We start from the raw sequence: 19,034 nt of genomic DNA, 5'->3' as shown, positions 1-19,034 counted from the left end.
TGACCACGCCCTACTTAAGGAGGGAGAGCGAGAGCAGAGGAGCTCTCTCCCGAATCAGACAGCTGATGTGTGCGTGTGTGTGAGAGTGTTTAAATAAGCTGAAAAGCTGAATAAAAAGAGTTTTGTGAACTCAGTTCTGGCCTGCCGTCTTCTGTGCTCCGCCCATACATAGGAACTGCCACAATGACATACACTACCGTTCAAAAGTTTGGGGTCACTTTGAAATTTCCTTATTTTTGAAAGAAAAGCACTGTTCTTTTCAATGAAGATCACTTAAAGCTAATCAGAAATACACTCTATACATTGCTAATGTGGCAAATGACTATTCTAGCTGCAAATGTCTGGTTTTTGGTGCAATATCTCCATAGGTGTATAGAGGCCCATTTCCAGCAACTATCACTCCAGTGTTCTAATGGTACAATGTGTTTGCTCATTGCCTCAGAAGGCTAATGGATGATTAGATAATAATAATAATACATTGGTTTTATATAGCACTTTTCTTAACACTCAAAGACGCTTTACAAAAAATTACACACACAACACGCACACAGCACACACACAGAGGGAAAACAGAGGGAAAAAGGGTGGATGATAATGGAAGATGATGTGTCAAGTATTGTAAGTAGCATTGAAGAGATGAGTTTTGAGTTGGTTTTTGAAGGACAGCAGTGTATCAGAGTTTCGGATGGCTTGTGGGAGAGAGTTCCAGAGAGTTGGGGCAGCAATGGTGAAGGCTCTGTCTCCCATTGTACGATATTTGGTCCTGGTGATGGGGGTAAGAAGGTTTGCGTCAGCAGAGCGTAGTCGGCGAGTAGGAGAGTAACGTTGGAGGAGATCAGTCAGGTATGGGGGAGCGAGGTTATTAAGAGCTTTGTAAGTGATGAGGAGAATCTTGAAATGTATACGTTGTTTAATGGGAAGCCAGTGAAGTTGACAGAGGATGGGGGTGATGTGTTCTCTGGAGGGGGATCGAGTGAGCAATCGGGCAGCAGAGTTTTGAACATATTGCAGCTTTTGGAGAACAGAGGAGGGAAGGCCATACAGGATGCTGTTACAGTAGTCAAGTCTGGAGGTGATGAAGGCGTGGATTAGTGTTTCTGCAGCTGAGGAGGAGAGAATGGGTCGTAGACGTGCTATGTTACGTAGATGGAAAAAAGATGTTTTGGTGACATGGTTAATGTGTGACTTGAAGGAAAGTGCAGGGTCCATGTAGATTCCAAGATTTCTGACCAGGGGGGAGGGAGTAACAGAGTGACCATCGATGCACCCTTGTACAATCATGTTAGCACAGCTGAAAACAGTTGAGCTCTTTAGAGAAGCTATAAAACTGACCTTCCTTTGAGCAGATTGAGTTTCTGGAGCATCACATTTGTGGGGTCGATTAAATGCTCAAAATGGCCAGAAAAAAAGTCTTGACTATATTTTCTATTCATTTTACAACTTATGGTGGGAAATAAAAGTGTGACTTTTCATGGAAAACACAAAATTGTCTGGGTGACCCCAAACTTTTGAACGGTAGTGTATATTGTCATACATTCACCAAAAATAACGTTATCACCAAATTTGGTTTTTTTGCATGGTAAATAGAGCTATCACAGGGCTACAATAAACAACCAAGTTTATTTAGTCAAGCCTTTTGATATTGAAGATAATAAGTGTTAAATGTGATTTTTAGCTGGCGTACCCTGATTGTAAAACAACCCTTATAAAACGCACATAAACACACGCGCACGCTCACTCACACTTAAAACCGTACACACGCACGCTCACTCACACTTACCGTACGCACGCACGCGCGCGCGTCGTCGTTCCTGGTGGCCGAGAGTAACCTCTGCGCTGTGTGCACTGAGTGCACTATAAAGCCACTAGTGAACGGAACCGATGCTCTTTGCCAATGACACACAGTCACTTGAAGAACAGACAGGGAGCAGGAGTGAGTGAAAGGGAAGAAGAGTTTAAATCGAGTTTATACGGACACACAGCGAATGACCGACACCAAACCGTCAGGTGTGTTTGGGGGAAAAGGTAAAGTCCCATTGTTTTATTCCCTTTCATGGTTCCGAAGTGTTGTGAAGAATAAACATGTGCCTTTATACTGATAATCTAATCATCTCTCAGTTGATGAATGGCTGGATAACTTTGTTATTCAAATGATTTAAAGTGAAAGGGTTTACTGTGCTCCAAAACGTGAACTCGTTGTTTATATTGGGAGAAAAAAAAAGTCAGTTTTATGACGTCTTCATACCAGTTTGGAAGAAAACAAACAAACAAAGTGTAACAGACAGACGTTTGTCATAGTGTGTTTTTGTTCAGACTGCACAGTACGCTGTTCTTTAACCCTTGCGTGGTGTTCGCGTTTTTGCTCCTCAGCCAGTGTTGGTGGTTCTGCTGCATTCTGAAACAAGTTTACATTACAATCAGGCTACAAAGTTTTTATCACAGGGGTCCAAAATTCAAATTGATTCAAACTGGTTCTTGTACCAGTTTTTAAGTGAAGGACAAGTTGTTGTTTTTTTTTTTGATTGATTGATTGCTTTATTCTGAACAATAAAGAAGAAAGATATAAAAATAAAAATGTAAATAAAAAAATACAATAATCAAAACATCATCATAAACAAACAGAATAGCGTAGCCACAAGGCAATAACATAACAATGTTCAGAAAGGATTAGGAAGAAGTAATAACTTATCCAATCCTAATCCTCTATACCACCGCTAATCAAACGTCACTTTCCACCATAATAAACTATATATACAAAAGAAAACAAAAGCAATAAACAAAAAAGAAAACATACCAACATACCAAAACATACCGACATGGTATAATATCGATCAAATCATATATACAGATACTTATGTTATGCATATAGACACACATACAATACATATATACAGTACATACATATACACATACCTATAACTATACACTAAATACAAGACCAGTCACAGACTTACTCTCAATTTCATCATCACCTATATAGTCTGCCTGTCCTCATTCTCATATATTTTTATTAACATGTTTTTATATTTTATGTTTATATTTTATGTTTTAAGTTAAAGAACAGATTTCAGGTAATTTTTTGACACGTGTATGGTAGTTTTGTGTAATCTGCTATAAGATGGGAGAAACAAATGAAGTGATTCTCGGAGAGGACTTTTTTTTTTTTGACAATTCAGAATCCACGACTTCCACAGTGCTTTTAAATATAAGGCTGTAAGCTTTGTGTTAGTTGTCTCTAATATTTATGTCCCAATATCTTGACCACATTTTAGGATGAAAATAATCATTTTAGATATGTTATTTTATATTGAAAAATTAGCTGTCTCGGAGAGGACTTTTTTTGGACACAATTACATACTAATTTGATCAAAATAGTCTGAAAACTTGCTGGCATTCAACATTAAAACTTAACTATGTTTCCAATGATATGGAACCAAATATTTGTTTTATGGTATAAAGAATGATTTAAGTGCATCCCTTTTGGAGCTACCTGTGGTCAAAAAAGCACTTTTTCTAAATGACACGAGTAATTTTGCTAAATATGACATATATTGCCATACATTCACCAAAAATAACGTTATCACCAAATTTTTTTTGCATGGTAAATAGAGTTATCACAGGGCTACAATAAACAACCAAGTTTATTTAGTCAAGCCTTTTGATATTGAAGATAATAAGTGTTAAATGTGATTTTTAGCTGGCGTACCCTGATTGTAAAACAACCCTTACTGTAAATACTTAACAGATGTTTACTTCACCCCAATTACAAACAACATAAACAGCATATATGGTTAATATTTGCCCTTTACCTTTGTTAGATTACATTTATTTAAAAAAAGGTGCTACTCGTTTTTTTTTTAATAAAATTTAATTTTACACAAAGAAAATCAATTACACTCAAGATATCTCATCTCATCTCATTATCTCTAGCCACTTTATCCTGTTCTACAGGGTCGCAGGCAAGCTGGAGCCTATCCCAGCTGACTATGGGTGAAAGGCGGGGTACACCCTGGACAAGTCGCCAGGTCATCACAGGGCTGACACATAGACGCAGACAACCATTCACATTCACACCTACGGCCAATTTAGAGTCACCAGTTAACCTAACCTGCATGTCTTTGGACTGTGGGGGAAACCGGAGCACCCGGAGGAAACCCACGCGGACACGGGGAGAACATGCAAACTCCGCACAGAAAGGCCCTCGCCGGCCCCGGGGCTCGAACCCAGGACCTTCTTGCTGTGAGACGACAGCGCTAACCACTACACCACCGTGCCGCCACTCAAGATATGAGTGGGGAAAAAAAGATCTTCAAATTTACAAATGAAGCAAGGTTTTTCATATCAACTGATTTTTTATTTCTTTGAATTTCATTAGGCGGCATGGTGGTGTAGTGGTTAGTGCTGTCGCCTCACAGCAAGAAGGTCCGGGTTCGAGCCCCGTGGCCGGCGAGGGCCTTTCTGTGCGGAGTTTGCATGTTCTCCCTGTGTCCGCGTGGGTTTCCTCTGGGTGCTCCGGTTTCCCCCACAGTCCAAAGACATGCAGGTTAGGTTAACTGGTGACTCTAAATTGACCGTAGGTGTGAATGTGAGTGTGAATGGTTGTCTGTGTCTATGTGTCAGCCCTGTGATGACCTGGCGACTTGTCCAGGGTGTACCCCGCCTTTCACCCGTAGTCAGCTGGGATAGGCTCCAGCTTGCCTGCGACCCTGTAGGACAGGATAAAGCGGCTAGAGATAATGAGATGAATTTCATTAGAAATTTAACCCATTCAGTTCAGTTTACAGAACACAAGTTGAACACGTACTGTAACCGTGGGGCGGCATGGTGGTGTAGTGGTTAGCACGGTCACCTCACAGCAAGAAGGTTCTAGGTTGGAACCCAGCGGCCGGCGAGGGCCTTTCTGTGTGGAGTTTGCATGTTCTCTCCGTGTCTGCATGGGTTTCCTCCAGGTGCTCTGGTTTCCCCCACAGTCCAAAGAGTTAGGTTAACATGGGGTGGCCTTGGGCTGAAGTGCCCTTGAGCAAGGTACTTAACCCCTGGCTGCTCTGGTGTGGCTGCCCACTGCTCTGGGTGTGTGTGCATGTGTTCACTGCTTCAGATGGGTTAAATGCAGAGGATGAATTTCACTGTGCTTGAAGTGTGCGTGTGACAAATAAAGGTTTCTTTCTTTCTTTTTCTAACCATTGTCAGTCTATACAACACATCATCCCCATGCTCGTCTTCGTTTTGGGACTGGCTGATGCTCCATCTCATCCTCTTCTTCAAAGTCACTGTCAGACTCCGAATTTTCAGAAATGTGATCCTCACGTTCTGAAATGTCTTCCTCTACATTATCATCATCAAAAGCTTCTCTCTCTTCCAAAATCATTTGCAAGTCCATCTGAGCAGAGAATCTTTTGGCCATCTTGATCAGTTGTGATAAGGAGCCACATTGGAAAAGCTATATTTATTGTGTCCCACCCCCAATTTCTGGGAACATCTGTCTTGGTTCCTGCGAGACAGAGGGTAAAATGTGTAGGAATGTGACAGCAGACAGATGTCGGTGCTTGAATGGCAGGGGCAGAAACACAAAACTCTCTCTCTCTCTCTCTCTCTCTCACACACACACACACACACACACACACACACACACACACACACACACACACACACACTAACAGCAGGCCCAGACAGGAGGAGGACAGAGTGAAGGTACACACTTTCATTAGCCCTGGGTCAAGTGCTTGACCCGTGTGTGGAGTTTGTATGTTCTCTCCGTGTTTCCTCCAGGTGCTCTGGTAGTCCAAATACATGATGTTTTTAATACACATTTTTAATAAAATTAAAGAAAGTTCTGTTGCTACGATGAGCCAGTATCTCACTGGGCTGCGACTAGTTGGAGACATAACAATTGCGATAAAATATGCGGATTAGCGACAATTTTCACTTGGAATCACACTGAATTGATATTCGCATATTTTATCGCAATTGTTGTATCTCCAGGGCGGCACGGTGGTGTAGTGGTTAGCACTGTCGCCTCACAGCAAGAAGGTCCGGGTTCGAGCCCTGTGGCCGGCGAGGGCCTTTCTGTGCGGAGTTTGCATGTTCTCCCCGTGTCCGCGTGGGTTTCCTCTGGGTGCTCCGGTTTCCCCCACAGTCCAAAGACATGCAGGTTAGGTTAACTGGTGGCTCTAAATTGACCGTAGGTGTGAATGGTTGTCTGTGTCTATGTGTCAGCCCTGTGATGATCTGGCGACTTGTCCAGGGTGTACCCCGCCTTTCACCCGTAGTCAGCTGGGATAGGATCCGGCTTGCCTGCGACCCTGTAGAACAGGATAAAGCAGCTAGAGATAATGAGATGAGATGAGATGTTGTATCTCCAACTAGTCGCAGGCTGTCGCAGCCCAGTGAGATACTGGCTCGCACTCCCTGTCTCATGGAAACTGACTTGAGAAGGGTTTGTGACGGCTTTGCGACACCAGCGATGCATTTGCGGCTATTTTGAGAGAAATTTTGTCGCACGAATTTTTTGAACATGTTTAAAATTTCAGCGACGAAGGAGTGACACTTTGCGACTCATGCGAGGAAATTGAGAAGCCCCGCGAATGTTTCAGGACACTTTTGAAACTCTTTCGCGAATGACGTTCGCAATTTGTTGCAAGCTGTCGCAGCCCAGTGAGATACTACCCATACAAAATATACTGAACTTGTATCAGTGTTCTGATTTTGCTTTCTGTGGATGAAAAGTTTAAAAACATGAATAGTCCAATTATATTCATAGGGAATGAATGTTAGAGAGTTCCTGGCTGAAAAAGTGTGGAGCTCCTGATTATCAAGTAGTTTGTCTCTTCAAGACCTCTTAGCATAAGCGAACGACTGTCAGAATCTGTGTGATTATATTCGGCCTACATCTTCCAGACGATGTAAGTCAATAACAGGAACAGTAAGCTCTAGCACAGGTTAAACATTTTTCAGGCAAACCTCATTGTGTGTTTCAACAATTAGTCATAGTTATATACAGAAGAGAACTTTTTATATGTCTCCTCAGTAAGATTTTACTATGTATTTGAGTGTGCTGCTGTAATTCTTATATTTTTAAAACATATTAGTTCAAGTAGATTTTCTTGACAACCCATTTGTATGCACATAGATGAAGTAGGATGAAATATAATAGGACCATATACAATACATGACGACACTGGAGCACAGTGCAAAACAATTCGTTACATGTACAGGGTACATATTTTTGACAAATTTGCAATAAATATCAGAAAATTAGTGTATTATAATACAGTAAACAAACAAGACAGTGTGGGTCACAAGACAATACACTAACTATGCAGAGCAACAGGAACATCATGACATGCGATGTGATATAAATGTATCAAAACATTTAAAGATATTTTTATTGTACAGAATATACATCACAATATCCATCCATTATCTGTAGCCGGTTATGCTGTGCAGGGTTGCAGGCAAGCTGGAGCCTATCCCAGCTGACTACGGGCGAGAGGCGGGGTACACCCTGGATAAGTCGCCAGGTCATCACAGGGCTGACACATAGACACAGACAACCATTCACACTCACATTCACACCTACGCTCAATTTAGAGTCACCAGTTAACCCAGGGGTGGGCAATTATTTTTTCCATGGGGCCACATGAGAAACAGAAAATTTTGTGGAGGGCCGGAACAAAAGGCTGAACTTAATTCTGCATAATATTAATTGTATTTCTTTATATAAAGCAGTAAATAACATTGTTTTTACAAGCTGCTAAGACTGGTAAGAGTATGGAAAAAACAAGGTTGCCTTACAAAAAATGTCATTTATTCAATCAAATTTCCCAAAACAATGGTTAACAAAATGTGAACGTTTGTGCCATGTTTTTTCAGTCACATTCACCCCAAAACACAATAAAGACATCACAATATTGTCTTTCTACTCCAAATATCAAGCAAGATACATCATATTACAATAATGATGCCGTGTCGATTCGGTGTAGGTATCAGATCTATAGATCGGCTCGGGCTCCGGAGCCTGCTGGTGACGTCACACTATGTGATTGGCTGGACCATTTGAAGGATGACGTACAAGTTTGTGGTTGGTCTGGACAAATTACGGAAGTAGTTATCGCGGGATTAGGTTTCGTAGGATTTCATGTCATGTTCATGTCGCGCGCATTGCGTTTTTGTTGAACACAACTTCAAAATAAAAGCAATGCACATTCAGTCCATGCATGAGGTAAAATTAGAAAATACGTTTATTCTGTAATTTCTAATTAACCTTACGCGGGCCAGTCAGAATGAATCAAAGGGCCGGATGTGGCCTGTAAAATGCCCAGGTCTGAATTAACCTAACCTGCATGTCTTTGGCCTGTGGGGGAAACCAGAGGACACCCACACAGACATGGGGAGAACATGCAAACTCCACACAGAAAGGCCCCCATCGGCTGCTGGGCTCGAACCCAGGACCTTCTTGCTGTGAGGCGACAGCGCTAACCGCTACACCCCCATGCCGCCCTTACATCACAATAAACATTTAATCCAGTGAAAACTCTTAAAGAAAATATATTTGCATGGAAGAAGAGAAACTTGATCATCTGGTAACGAAAAAAAATAATGTGTTCATTGATACATAAGTAATAATGATACTGATGAGGCAGGAAAGGAAAATATGTTGTGGCATGTCAAGCTACGATAACAGCCCTAATACTGTATGTGAGAGAAGACACGATTTACAGTTAATTTGGACTTTGTATTTGATTCCTCAGATATGTATTTAGTTTTGATACTTCCCTTTTTCTACTGACGTAAAATAGATGTCAGTTTATCCAATTCTGAGTGACTCAGTTCTGATTGAATCACTTAAGATTTATCTGGACTTTGAACAAAGATGGCTAGAGCTGAAAACCACACATCCTCAACACATGAATAGTTTCATTAGCATAGGACAATAGTAGCCCACTTTTTTGATGACAGCATTTTGATTAAATGCAGCCGTTGCTGTGCAGCTACCTGCCAAGACTGGGCAGGAACATAGAGCTGTGAGAATGTTTCTCCACCTTTATTAGCAGGAATTCTGGGGTGGGTTTTTCTAAAACTGGGTTGTGGGCAGGATAAAACAAGACAGAACTGGAGAGGAGGATGTTGAAAACGTGAGAAGGATTTCAGATAGGCTGCTGCACTTTGGCCTGGACTTTTGAGCTGCTCTGTTGGTTGCACTTGGATGTCTCTTATTTACTTGTCCTGTTTTTGTCTTGTCATTCCAGTTGAGAGCTGCAAAGAGCAGCGTGAGGAGGACCTGAGTAAAGATGTCTGTCTCCACTCAGCTGGGCCTGCTGCTGTGGAAGAACTTTACTTATAGGAGGCGACAAACGGTAAGCTTGGACTTGAAATTGTTCAACATGTTGGTGCTTGTAAGTAACATTTTTACAGGTCAGTAAAGTATTAGTGAGCACTGGGACAGCATAGAGAGACAAACAGACTATTTACAATGTGTTACTCATCATATGTTCAAATGTATTTTTTTTATGATTGTAATGTAAATCTTTACACCATTTTCATGACAGTAGTTTTAGTGTGGTCTCAGATGACTTTAATTTTTTTTTTATTGATCTACACTTAAGGCTCCTGGCTTGATACCTGTTGTAAATCTGTTATCTGTTGACAAAAAGTGCATACAGTAGTTTTGCTGACTCAAGGATGATCAGTTTTTTAGTCACAGGAACTTTAGCTTTTGAGGCTCTCGAAGCAGCTGGGTTCCAGGCATGGCAGTTGCAGATGTTAATGAGATCTCTTTGTCCTCAACTAATCGAACAGGCCTTCAGTTTTAATCCCTTAAACGCCTGGTTTATGAGTAATTATCTCATCTTAAAGCAAATTCAACAAATACTGTCAATTCTTCACTCACAACAATGAAACTGTGCTTCTTGAAATGCTTCTTTAATCGCTTAACCATCTATGATGTATCCTTGATGCTTAAGTGATTACACATAGCTCATTTCAAGAAACATTTTTTTATTCTTTCATGGGCTTGAGGGTTTATGTATATAGTGCTATTGTAAGCCATTGCTAGCGCGGCAAAATCGAAGATGCTTCGCCTTAAGCAAAAGTTAAAAAAATAGAAAAATATATAAATAAACGAATGAAAAGCACTGCAAAACGGACAAGAAGTCAAATCATCACCTCACATGGTCAGTGTTGACCAATATTGAATGTGCACCAACATTACTGAATGTCTCAGGGCTAGCTCTGCATACATTTTTTCTATATGTATTAGAAATGTATTATTGATGCATGACTGATGATGTTTTAATAATAAATGCTGTGAATAAAAGACAGCCAAAATAGCATTGTGGAACAGCTATAGAGTGCTGCCACAGACATTTTGTCTGTGGGATAGCTGTGCTAATCGAAAAGCTCTATTAGCAAGGGACAAGCATTCATTTTTAAAGAGGGTGGATGAGGGACAGTGTCCACACTTACATGAAAATGCTGATCTTTATATTCTCTCTCTCTCTCTCTCTCTCTCTCTCTCTCTCTCTCTCTCTCTCTCTCTCTCTCTATGTTTGTATTATACAGTTCCAGCTGATAATTGAGATCATATGGCCCCTTTTTATCTTCTTCATCTTGATTGCTGTGAGATTGAACTACCCCCCGTATGAACAACATGAGTGTAAGTTTAATTGATTTTCAGTGCTGAAAATGCTATGAGAAAGATCATTGCATATAAATGAATGTTAGATGATCTTTTAAAAAACATTGAGCATTTTTATTTTGCTCAATTCTTGATATGACAGTAGAAATCAAACTGGCTATCATGTTTTATGAGCGAAAAAAATCATGTTAATCCTTTAATAAACCATGAATGGTTCACCACGTCCATTCCTCACTAAAGATAAGATCCTATGAAGGTGAGAATGCAAATTTGACTGGATTTTGCTCCCCCCCCCAACTAACGGCAGCTGCATTTCTGATGTGAATATATCAGTCGTTATCGGTAATAAGAATAATAAGTACTAACCCTATTTCCAGAAAAGTTGGATATTTTCCAAAATGCAATAAAAACAAAAATCTGTCATTTGTTAATTCATGTGAACCTGTATTTAACTGACAAAGATACAAAGAAAAGATTTTCAATATTTTTACTGGCCAACTTAATTGTATTTTGTAAATATAAGTAAAAAAAAAAAGTCAAAGTCCTTCCTGCACCATGTGGCGACACCGATCTCCATAGCCCTTAGCCTCTCACATAGCTAGGGTTACAGTGGGGGGGCTAGTCCTCTGGTAACCACAAGAGTTTAACCCCCCACTCGCATCTGTATTGCAGCATGCCTTGCCAGATGGTAGTAGGTACCATTTTTATGATGGTCTTTGGTATGACCCGACCATGAATAGAACTCCCGAGCTCCCGATCAAGAGGCGGACACGCTAACCACTAGGCCACTAGCTGGTATTTTGTAAATATAAGCAAAGTTAGAATTGGATGACTGGAACACACTCAAAGAGTTGGGGCAAAGGCATTATTACCATTGTATTACATCACCTTTCCTTTTACAACACTTTTTAATCATTTAGGATCTGAGGATACTAATTATTGCAGTTTTGTGATTGGAATTTTTGTCCATTCTTGCTTGATACAAGACTTCAGCTGCTCAACAGTCTGTGGTTGCCATTATCTGATTCTCCTCTTCATGATGTGCCATACATTCTCAGTAGGAGGCAGATCTGGACTGGCAGCAGGCCAGTCAAGCACATGCACTCTGTGTCTACGAAGCCACGCTGTTGTAGCCTGTTCAGAATGAGGCCTGGCACTGTCCTGCTGAAATAAGCATGGACTTTCCGGGAAGAGACACTTCCTTGATGAATATGTCTCTCTAAAACGCCAATATATGCCTCAATATATCAGTGGTACCTTCACACACATGCAACTCACCCATGCCATGGGCACTGATGCCCCCATACCATCACAGTTGCTGGCTTTTGGACCTTTCTCTGATAACAAACTGGATGGTTGTGTTCACCTTTGGCACTAAGAATTTGACATCAAGTTTTCCCAAAAACAAGCTGAAATGTGGACTCATCTGACCACAGCATACATTTCCACTGACTTCCGGTCTATCAGAGCTGAGTTCGGGCCCAGAGAAATTGACGACGTTTCTGCATAGACTTGATGATTGGCTTCCTCCTTGCGTAATACAGGTTCAGGTTGCATTTCTGGATGCAGCGGTGGACTATGTTAAGTTACAATGGTTTTCCGATGTACTTCCAAGCCCAGAGTGGCTATATTTGTCACATTAGCATGACGGTTTCTCAGGCAGTGCCGCCTGAGGGCTCGAAGGTCACGCATATTCAGCAGTAATTTTCGACCTTGCCCTTTACACACTGAGATGTCTCCGAATTCCCTGAATCTTTTCACAATTTTATGTACTGTACATTTTGAAAGATCTAAAATCTTGCATTAAGAAATGTTCTTTTTGAACTGACTAACAATTATCTCATGAATTTTGGCACAAAGGGTGAGCTGCAACCCATCCTTGCTTGCAAAGACTAAACCGTTGGTGCATACTCCTTTTATACCCAATTATGTTACCAATTAACCTGCTGATTGTGGAATCTTCCAAAATGGTGTTACTTGAATATCCTATAAACATTTCAGTCTTATTTTGCCTCTGTCCCAACTTCTGTTGATTGGGTTGCAGGCATCAAATTTTAACTTTGTTTATATTTACAAAATACAATTAACTTGGTTAGTAAAACTATTGAAAATCTTTTGTCAGTTAAGTCAAGCTTCACGTCGATGAACACATCACAGATTTTTGTTTTTATTGCATTTTGGAAAATATCCAACTTTTCTGGTAATCCTCTTTTAATCAGAGGTTAAGTTGTATCTTCTGGCCAACTTATGTAGTGTCTACAAAACAGAGAAATATAGCAGAAATACAGAAAATAGCAGAGAATTAATAAAAAAAAATGGATTTCCATAGACACATACACTGTAATGCCATTAGGGTCCGTGTAAATATTCCTTCAAAGGTCTTTAAGATCCAGTCATATATTTTAATTATTTTTCTTTGTGATTATATTGATTTAACTAACTGTATGAAAATGTATCCTTGAAGGGCCCCATATGGTATTTATGTGACAAGGATTTGTACCATAAAACCCGAGTTTAATGAAGTTTTCTGAGATAATGATATTCAGAGTCTTTCATGCGTATCCATTTATCCGTTACCTCAATAAAAATGAATGAGTGGATGAATGAAAGCAAGGAATTGGTATTAACTTTATAGATTTTACTGTGGGTAAGCTTAATAGTGCCAAGAAATGACTCAGCACTTTGAAATCAGTAACCAGTAAATTTATTATGTGTTACCTGCAGTTATGAGTATTAAAGCACTGGACCTCAATTATCTTCCAAATGTCTTTCTTATCAGAGTCTGTGTAAATGATATTCCCGAGTATTCTTGGTATGCTTGGTAGCACTGGTATAAAGAAATTTATGTAATGTTAAGACACACTGAATGGCCTGTAGTGTACCTGAACTGGTATTCTTACTATATGATTTTTTTTTCTTTCTTGTTGAATAGTGTTATGGAAGATCACTTTCAACGAGTCACTTGGTGCTCATTGGGCATGCATTCATGTTTCAAGATAGAATTTTTTCACTACTTATAAACAACTTGTGTGATTCACTAGCAGCATTTGCACAGTCGCAAGACTATTACTGATTATAGACAAATTACACTTTTCCCCCCTCACATGACATGGGCTTATTATAGTTCTCCCGTTGTACTCTTCTTCAGTGTTTTTGTTTTGGCTCTGAGTTCAAGGTCCCTTATTGAAGGAGGAAGCACTTGTTGTGCTGTCTCTCAGTTCTGCATATTATCCAGGCCTGGCTGAAGACAGTGAAATAGTTTTGCTGTGATTCATGCAGGATGTGTGTCCAGGCATGTTGCAACTCTATTAGAAACATGGAGACAGGTTCCTCTTTTCAGTGGCCAGTTTTAAAAAGGTGCACTTTCTTCTGGAAACAGAAAAACAAGCAGGCAGACTAAATAAAAATGCACATTGATACATCCAACGTTAAGGTTATACTTAAAGTCAGTTTTCGAGATTGAGGTTAGTATGACCCATGTGATCATTTGCTGATCGAATGCATACAGTGCATTTACTTATAATAATTGTACACTAGTTCTTTGGATGTTATCTTATCTGTGCTGTGCTTAGCAAAGGACCAGTTGGCAGTCTTAAAGTTGACTGATAGCAGACCTACTCATTTGACTTGTCACACAAGTAAACTTGTTATCCTTCATTAGGTGCATCAGCCTGAGACCAAAGGTCCTACATTGTGCTTAGGCAATCATTCTCCCTTGAATAAAGGCTTTCTATGCTAGGTTCATCTCTGAAAGGAGATTCAAAGGTGCTGATGTTTGCTCGTACCCGTCCTAGGCCACAGATAAGATGATCACAGGGTCCACAGCTGCTATCTGAGCCATGTCCTCTTAGAAGTCTGAAAATTAAATGACTTATAAAATGGCATAGATGGTACCTATAGATCTCTCCTTTAGTTTATTCGAGCAATTCTCTCCAATATTTGTTTGTCAATCCTCAGAAAAACTGAGGATCTGCACCCGAAGAGTTTTCTAAATCGCAAACCTTTCTTTGTTTGTGCCCAGTCTGTTTTCCCCTTTCTGCATTACTTATTGTGGGAACTGTATTCTGCTCAGTCAGGCAGTTAATTACATCTTCCTCTTTCTCCCTTTGTTGGTCTCAGGTCACTTTCCCAATAAAGCCATGCCCTCAGCAGGCACCTTGCCATGGATCCAGGGCATTGTGTGCAATGCCAATAACCCATGTTTCCGTCACCCCACCCCGGGAGAATCTCCTGGGATAGTCGGCAACTTCAATGATTCCATGTAAGTTTAAACCTACAGTACATCTCTGCACATGGCAACAGCCCAATGTTAATCCCAATTAGGTTGTACACTAAGTTGTAATCAACTGTTCGAGTGACAGTATTTTTCTTTTTCATTCTCAGAATATCACGACTTTTTTCCGATGCCAAGAAAATCCTCCTGTACAGTCAAAATAACAAGAGTTTGGATGGGTTTAAAGAGTTAATCGATGCTGTGAAAGCCATGCAGAACACTTCAGGTGAGTTGAAAGTGGGTGTGTTGAAAAAACTCCTAATGTGTGCTTAGTTTCCGAAGCGTTTATATTTCCTTAGGCATTATTTTCAGTTGCTTTGTTCAAACAAGTATTTTGTATAAATGTCTGATAAATGTCAAGCATCAAATATATAAATCCGCGCGTATTTATCATGGGCTGCATGAGGCCATTTGAGCGTAATTTTCCATGCAAAGACGATGTGGGCGATTGGGAGTTGTGAGACTTGAGAACATTTGGGCGAGCCAAGGCAAGTTAGTGACAGGGTTTGTGTGGGTGAGGACTGGAGGAAGATATACACGCACGCGCATGCCATTCCATTCAGGTCTCACACAACACCAGGCTTCCCCTTCCTTCTGTTCAGTAACAGCTCAAAATTCTCTTAAGTGTGTAACATTTTACTTTTATATTGTATACAGAGACCATACATGCATTTTACACTAGATTCTAAAAGTTGATGTCCAGTTAAGTTTTGACAAGTTAAGACAATTGTGACTGATTATATTTCCCAAGCAAGAAAAAAAAATCATTTATTCTTATTTATTAAAAAAAAAATAAGCATGCGTGGAGGCCCATGCTGACTGAATCAACATCAGATGTTCATTATTTAGGAGGCTGGATTTTGACCTGTTTCTCTCATGGGTGCCAAAAATATATTCACAACTCATTTAACTGGTGTATTATACTGATGGATTATATGGAGGTTTTATTTATCTGTTTCTTAAGGGCTTATTTTAACTGCAGTTTGGAAGCCAGACCCCCTAAGTTTTCATTATAACATGTTTGTCAGTATTGGCATCAAAATGATGTCAAATTATCTTCTCCTTCAGCAAGGTACCTGGCAGGATAAAAAAGCTCTTTTAGAAAGCAATTATAGACTTACATGTGCATCATTTATTATCACAATTTTAGATCTAGATTTAGACACAAGGTTGCTAATCATCACTGGCTCTATAGGATATACAAGTTACATTACAGATACAGTACATACTCGAGTCATTATTACATCAGTGCACTGATAAAGACTGCTGTCTTAAGGATGCTTGCTATATGATATTATCTACATGGCCGTTACCTCATCTTACCTCAGATTTATAACTTTACACTTCCATTTTATCTAACATCACGTTTACACATGACCAAAAATTGGCACTATTACAGTTGACTAAATGCAAATGCTCAGCTTTGGTGCTGAGTTTGGGATGAGAACAAACAAAAGTTCCAGCAAGCATATTTAAAAAAACAACAACAACAACTAGAAAGGCTATTTAATGTAATCACAACTTCAAAAATATACTTCTCCGCCTCTATAAGAACACTGGTGCTTTGAACATGCTTTCCAGGTATTGTGGAGCCTCTCCATGTTTACTCCGCTGTGCTGACATTTAATTTCGTCGATATTATTTTCTTCTTATAAATAGAAAAGGACTTGAAAGCCCTGAGGGTCACTGGGTTTGCGATCATTGGCTTGAGCTGCTAAGTGAGTTCCGCTTAAACTCATTCACACCTGTAGCGCAGGAGGATTGTGGAGTCTTTTTTTTTCCCCAACTCAGTGTACAACTTGCTATATTTTGTGATGGTCTTAACTGAACACTTCTGAATTTGATTAAATTATTTTGCCGAGTCTAGTCTATGTAAAACGATTTAGCTTGCACAGGGGAATAGTTTAATAATATTGGCTGACTTTGAGTGGTCTATCAGATATATTCCATTCAGCTGGCATGATATTGAACGAGTTGAAGATGAAAGACGAAAAAAAGCCAACCAATATTATTATTATGGGCGGCACGGTGGTGTAGTGGTTAGCGCTATTGCCTCACAGCAAGAAGGTCTGGGTTCGAGCCCCGTGGCCGGCGAGGGCCTTTCTGTGTGGAGTTTGCATGTTGTCCGCGTGGGTTTCCTCCGGGTGCTCCGGTTTCCCCCCACAGTCCAAAGACATGCAGGTTAGGTTAACTGGTGACTCTCAATTGACCGTAGGTGTGAATGGTTGTCTGTGTCTATGTGTCAGCCCTGTGATGACCTGGCGACTTGTCCAGGGTGTACCCCGCCTTTCGCCCGTAGTCAGCTGGGATAGGCTCCAGCTTGCCTGCGACCCTGTAGAACAGGATAAAGCAGCTAGAGATAATGAGATGAGATTATTATTATTATAATACATGCACAGTTGATGGAGCAATTATAGATTTTCAAAAAGTTAAGAACAGGGGTATAACTTACCAATATTGAATGCTGATTCTGATCGACTGTAATTCAATGTTCTGTCAATCCAATGTACAAAGTTCTAACAATAAAAATGGTACAAGTCCAAAAACCCTGAACAACAACCCAATTTGTATACAAGCTATATACAAGTTGACACTTCAAGTTCAAAGTTACTTTTGGTCGTGGTTAATTGTTACATTGCAGTTGTTCAAAACAAAAGGGCTTTGCTCAGTGAAGTCCACGAGTGAAGTCCTCTTGTAAAAGTCTCCATCACTTTTCCTCACCTCCAAGTAGTACTTTGACAATATTTCCGCTATTGCTCTCTTTTCCAGTTTTTCAATGTCCATTGATATGTTTTTCTCTTGTAAATATGTGTGAAGAATATCCAGTAAAGTTCTGGTCGCCTTCCGGGTGTCCAGCGCATCTATCTCTTTAAATCTTCCACTTTGAATGAAGCAAACCTCGCGGCCATTTTTGTTTACAAACTCTCACAGTCACTCGCTAGCGCAGAAGTTTTACGTCTCCGATGTGTCTCTTTTCCAGTTTTTCCATATATTTAATGCGGAAGATTAAACGCGTGAAGATTATCCAGGGAAGTTTTGGTAGCCTTTCGGGTGTTCAGCGCATCTTTATTTTTAAATCTTCCGCTTTTAACGAAGCAAACCTCACGGATATGTTTGTGAACAAACGGTCAGTTACTCACTAGCGTGGAAGTTTTACATTTCCGACGTGTCTCTTTTCCAGCTTTGCGATGTCCATTGGTATGTTTTTCTCTTGTAAATATGCATGAAGAATATCTAATGAAGTTTTGTTAGCCTTTCAGGTGTTTAGCACGTCTTTGGTTTCAGTTTTCAGTTTGTTTATTTATCTAGTGCTTAAATCTAGCACTGGATTAGCCTCGTCTTCTCTCTTTCCTGGCTGACAAAGAAATGATTGTGCACATGCGCAACAGAAAAGTTTTGTTACTGGATCTTCGCATGTGATGTCGTGTTGTCTTGACAATGTGCAGTATTATAACAATATTGCATGCTCATTCTCCATTGAGTAGAATGGCGTAATACATGGAGGATAAGCGATATGACATCAATATTGCATGCCATCAATAAACCTGCTAGAAGGGAATAGAATACATGTTTTATTCCATGGAAAAAGTGGCCCATATGTATAATAATTGGGAATAATATATTAAATGCTGAGTGATATACCTAGCTGCATGGAGATGTGTCCAGATATTGACTATGCCACAGATTTTTCCTTGCCACCGTCGCCACAGGCTTGCTCATTGGGGATAGATTAGGGATAAAATTAGCTCATGTTTTAAGTCGTTCAAATTCTGTAAAGCTGCTTTGCGACAATGTTTATTGTTAAAAACGCTATACAAATAAACTTGACTTGACTATGGACTATTCCTGTCTTGTGAAACTGTGAACTGGACTCTACAATCCTGTTGAGTTCTATGACCCAGACATAATGTTTACATGTAAAATAATTTAACCAATGCACTTTAGTGATCTAGTAACTTACAGACTCCCCTCCCAGTACACTAATTGACTGCATCTCAGATTTAAAGCTTTGTTTGCAGGAAAACTTTCTCAAGTTAAACCCTAAGAAAACTGAAGTTCTACTGGTTGGCACCAAAATCCTGCTATCTCAATCATCCAACTTTTCTATTAGTATTGATGGTGTGC

General features: G+C 40.0%; 1 protein-coding gene across 3 annotated transcripts in view; it reads left to right on the top strand.

The window, feature by feature from the left end:
- Positions 1-1,821: 1,821 nt before the first annotated feature.
- Positions 1,822-19,034, top strand: part of abca1b (ATP-binding cassette, sub-family A (ABC1), member 1B) — a 64,722-nt gene continuing 47,509 nt past the window's right edge. The window contains exons 1-5 of one of the 3 annotated variants that reach the window (XM_060915107.1): positions 1,822-2,007; positions 9,249-9,356; positions 10,561-10,654; positions 14,756-14,897; positions 15,020-15,135. In XM_060915107.1, coding sequence (XP_060771090.1) covers positions 9,291-9,356; positions 10,561-10,654; positions 14,756-14,897; positions 15,020-15,135 — 418 coding nt within the window. In that variant the 5' untranslated portion in view covers positions 1,822-2,007; positions 9,249-9,290. Of the gene's footprint in view, positions 2,026-9,101; positions 9,135-9,248; positions 9,357-10,560; positions 10,655-14,755; positions 14,898-15,019; positions 15,136-19,034 lie in introns of those variants that run through there. The other 2 variants (XM_060915105.1, XM_060915106.1) reach the window with 2 other exon arrangements.

Source organism: Neoarius graeffei, chromosome 2 (assembly GCF_027579695.1).
Source record: "Neoarius graeffei isolate fNeoGra1 chromosome 2, fNeoGra1.pri, whole genome shotgun sequence".
NCBI lineage: Eukaryota > Metazoa > Chordata > Actinopteri > Siluriformes > Ariidae > Neoarius > Neoarius graeffei.
Note: the sequence above shows the minus strand (reverse complement) of the source record. Positions and strands in the feature narration are given on the sequence as shown.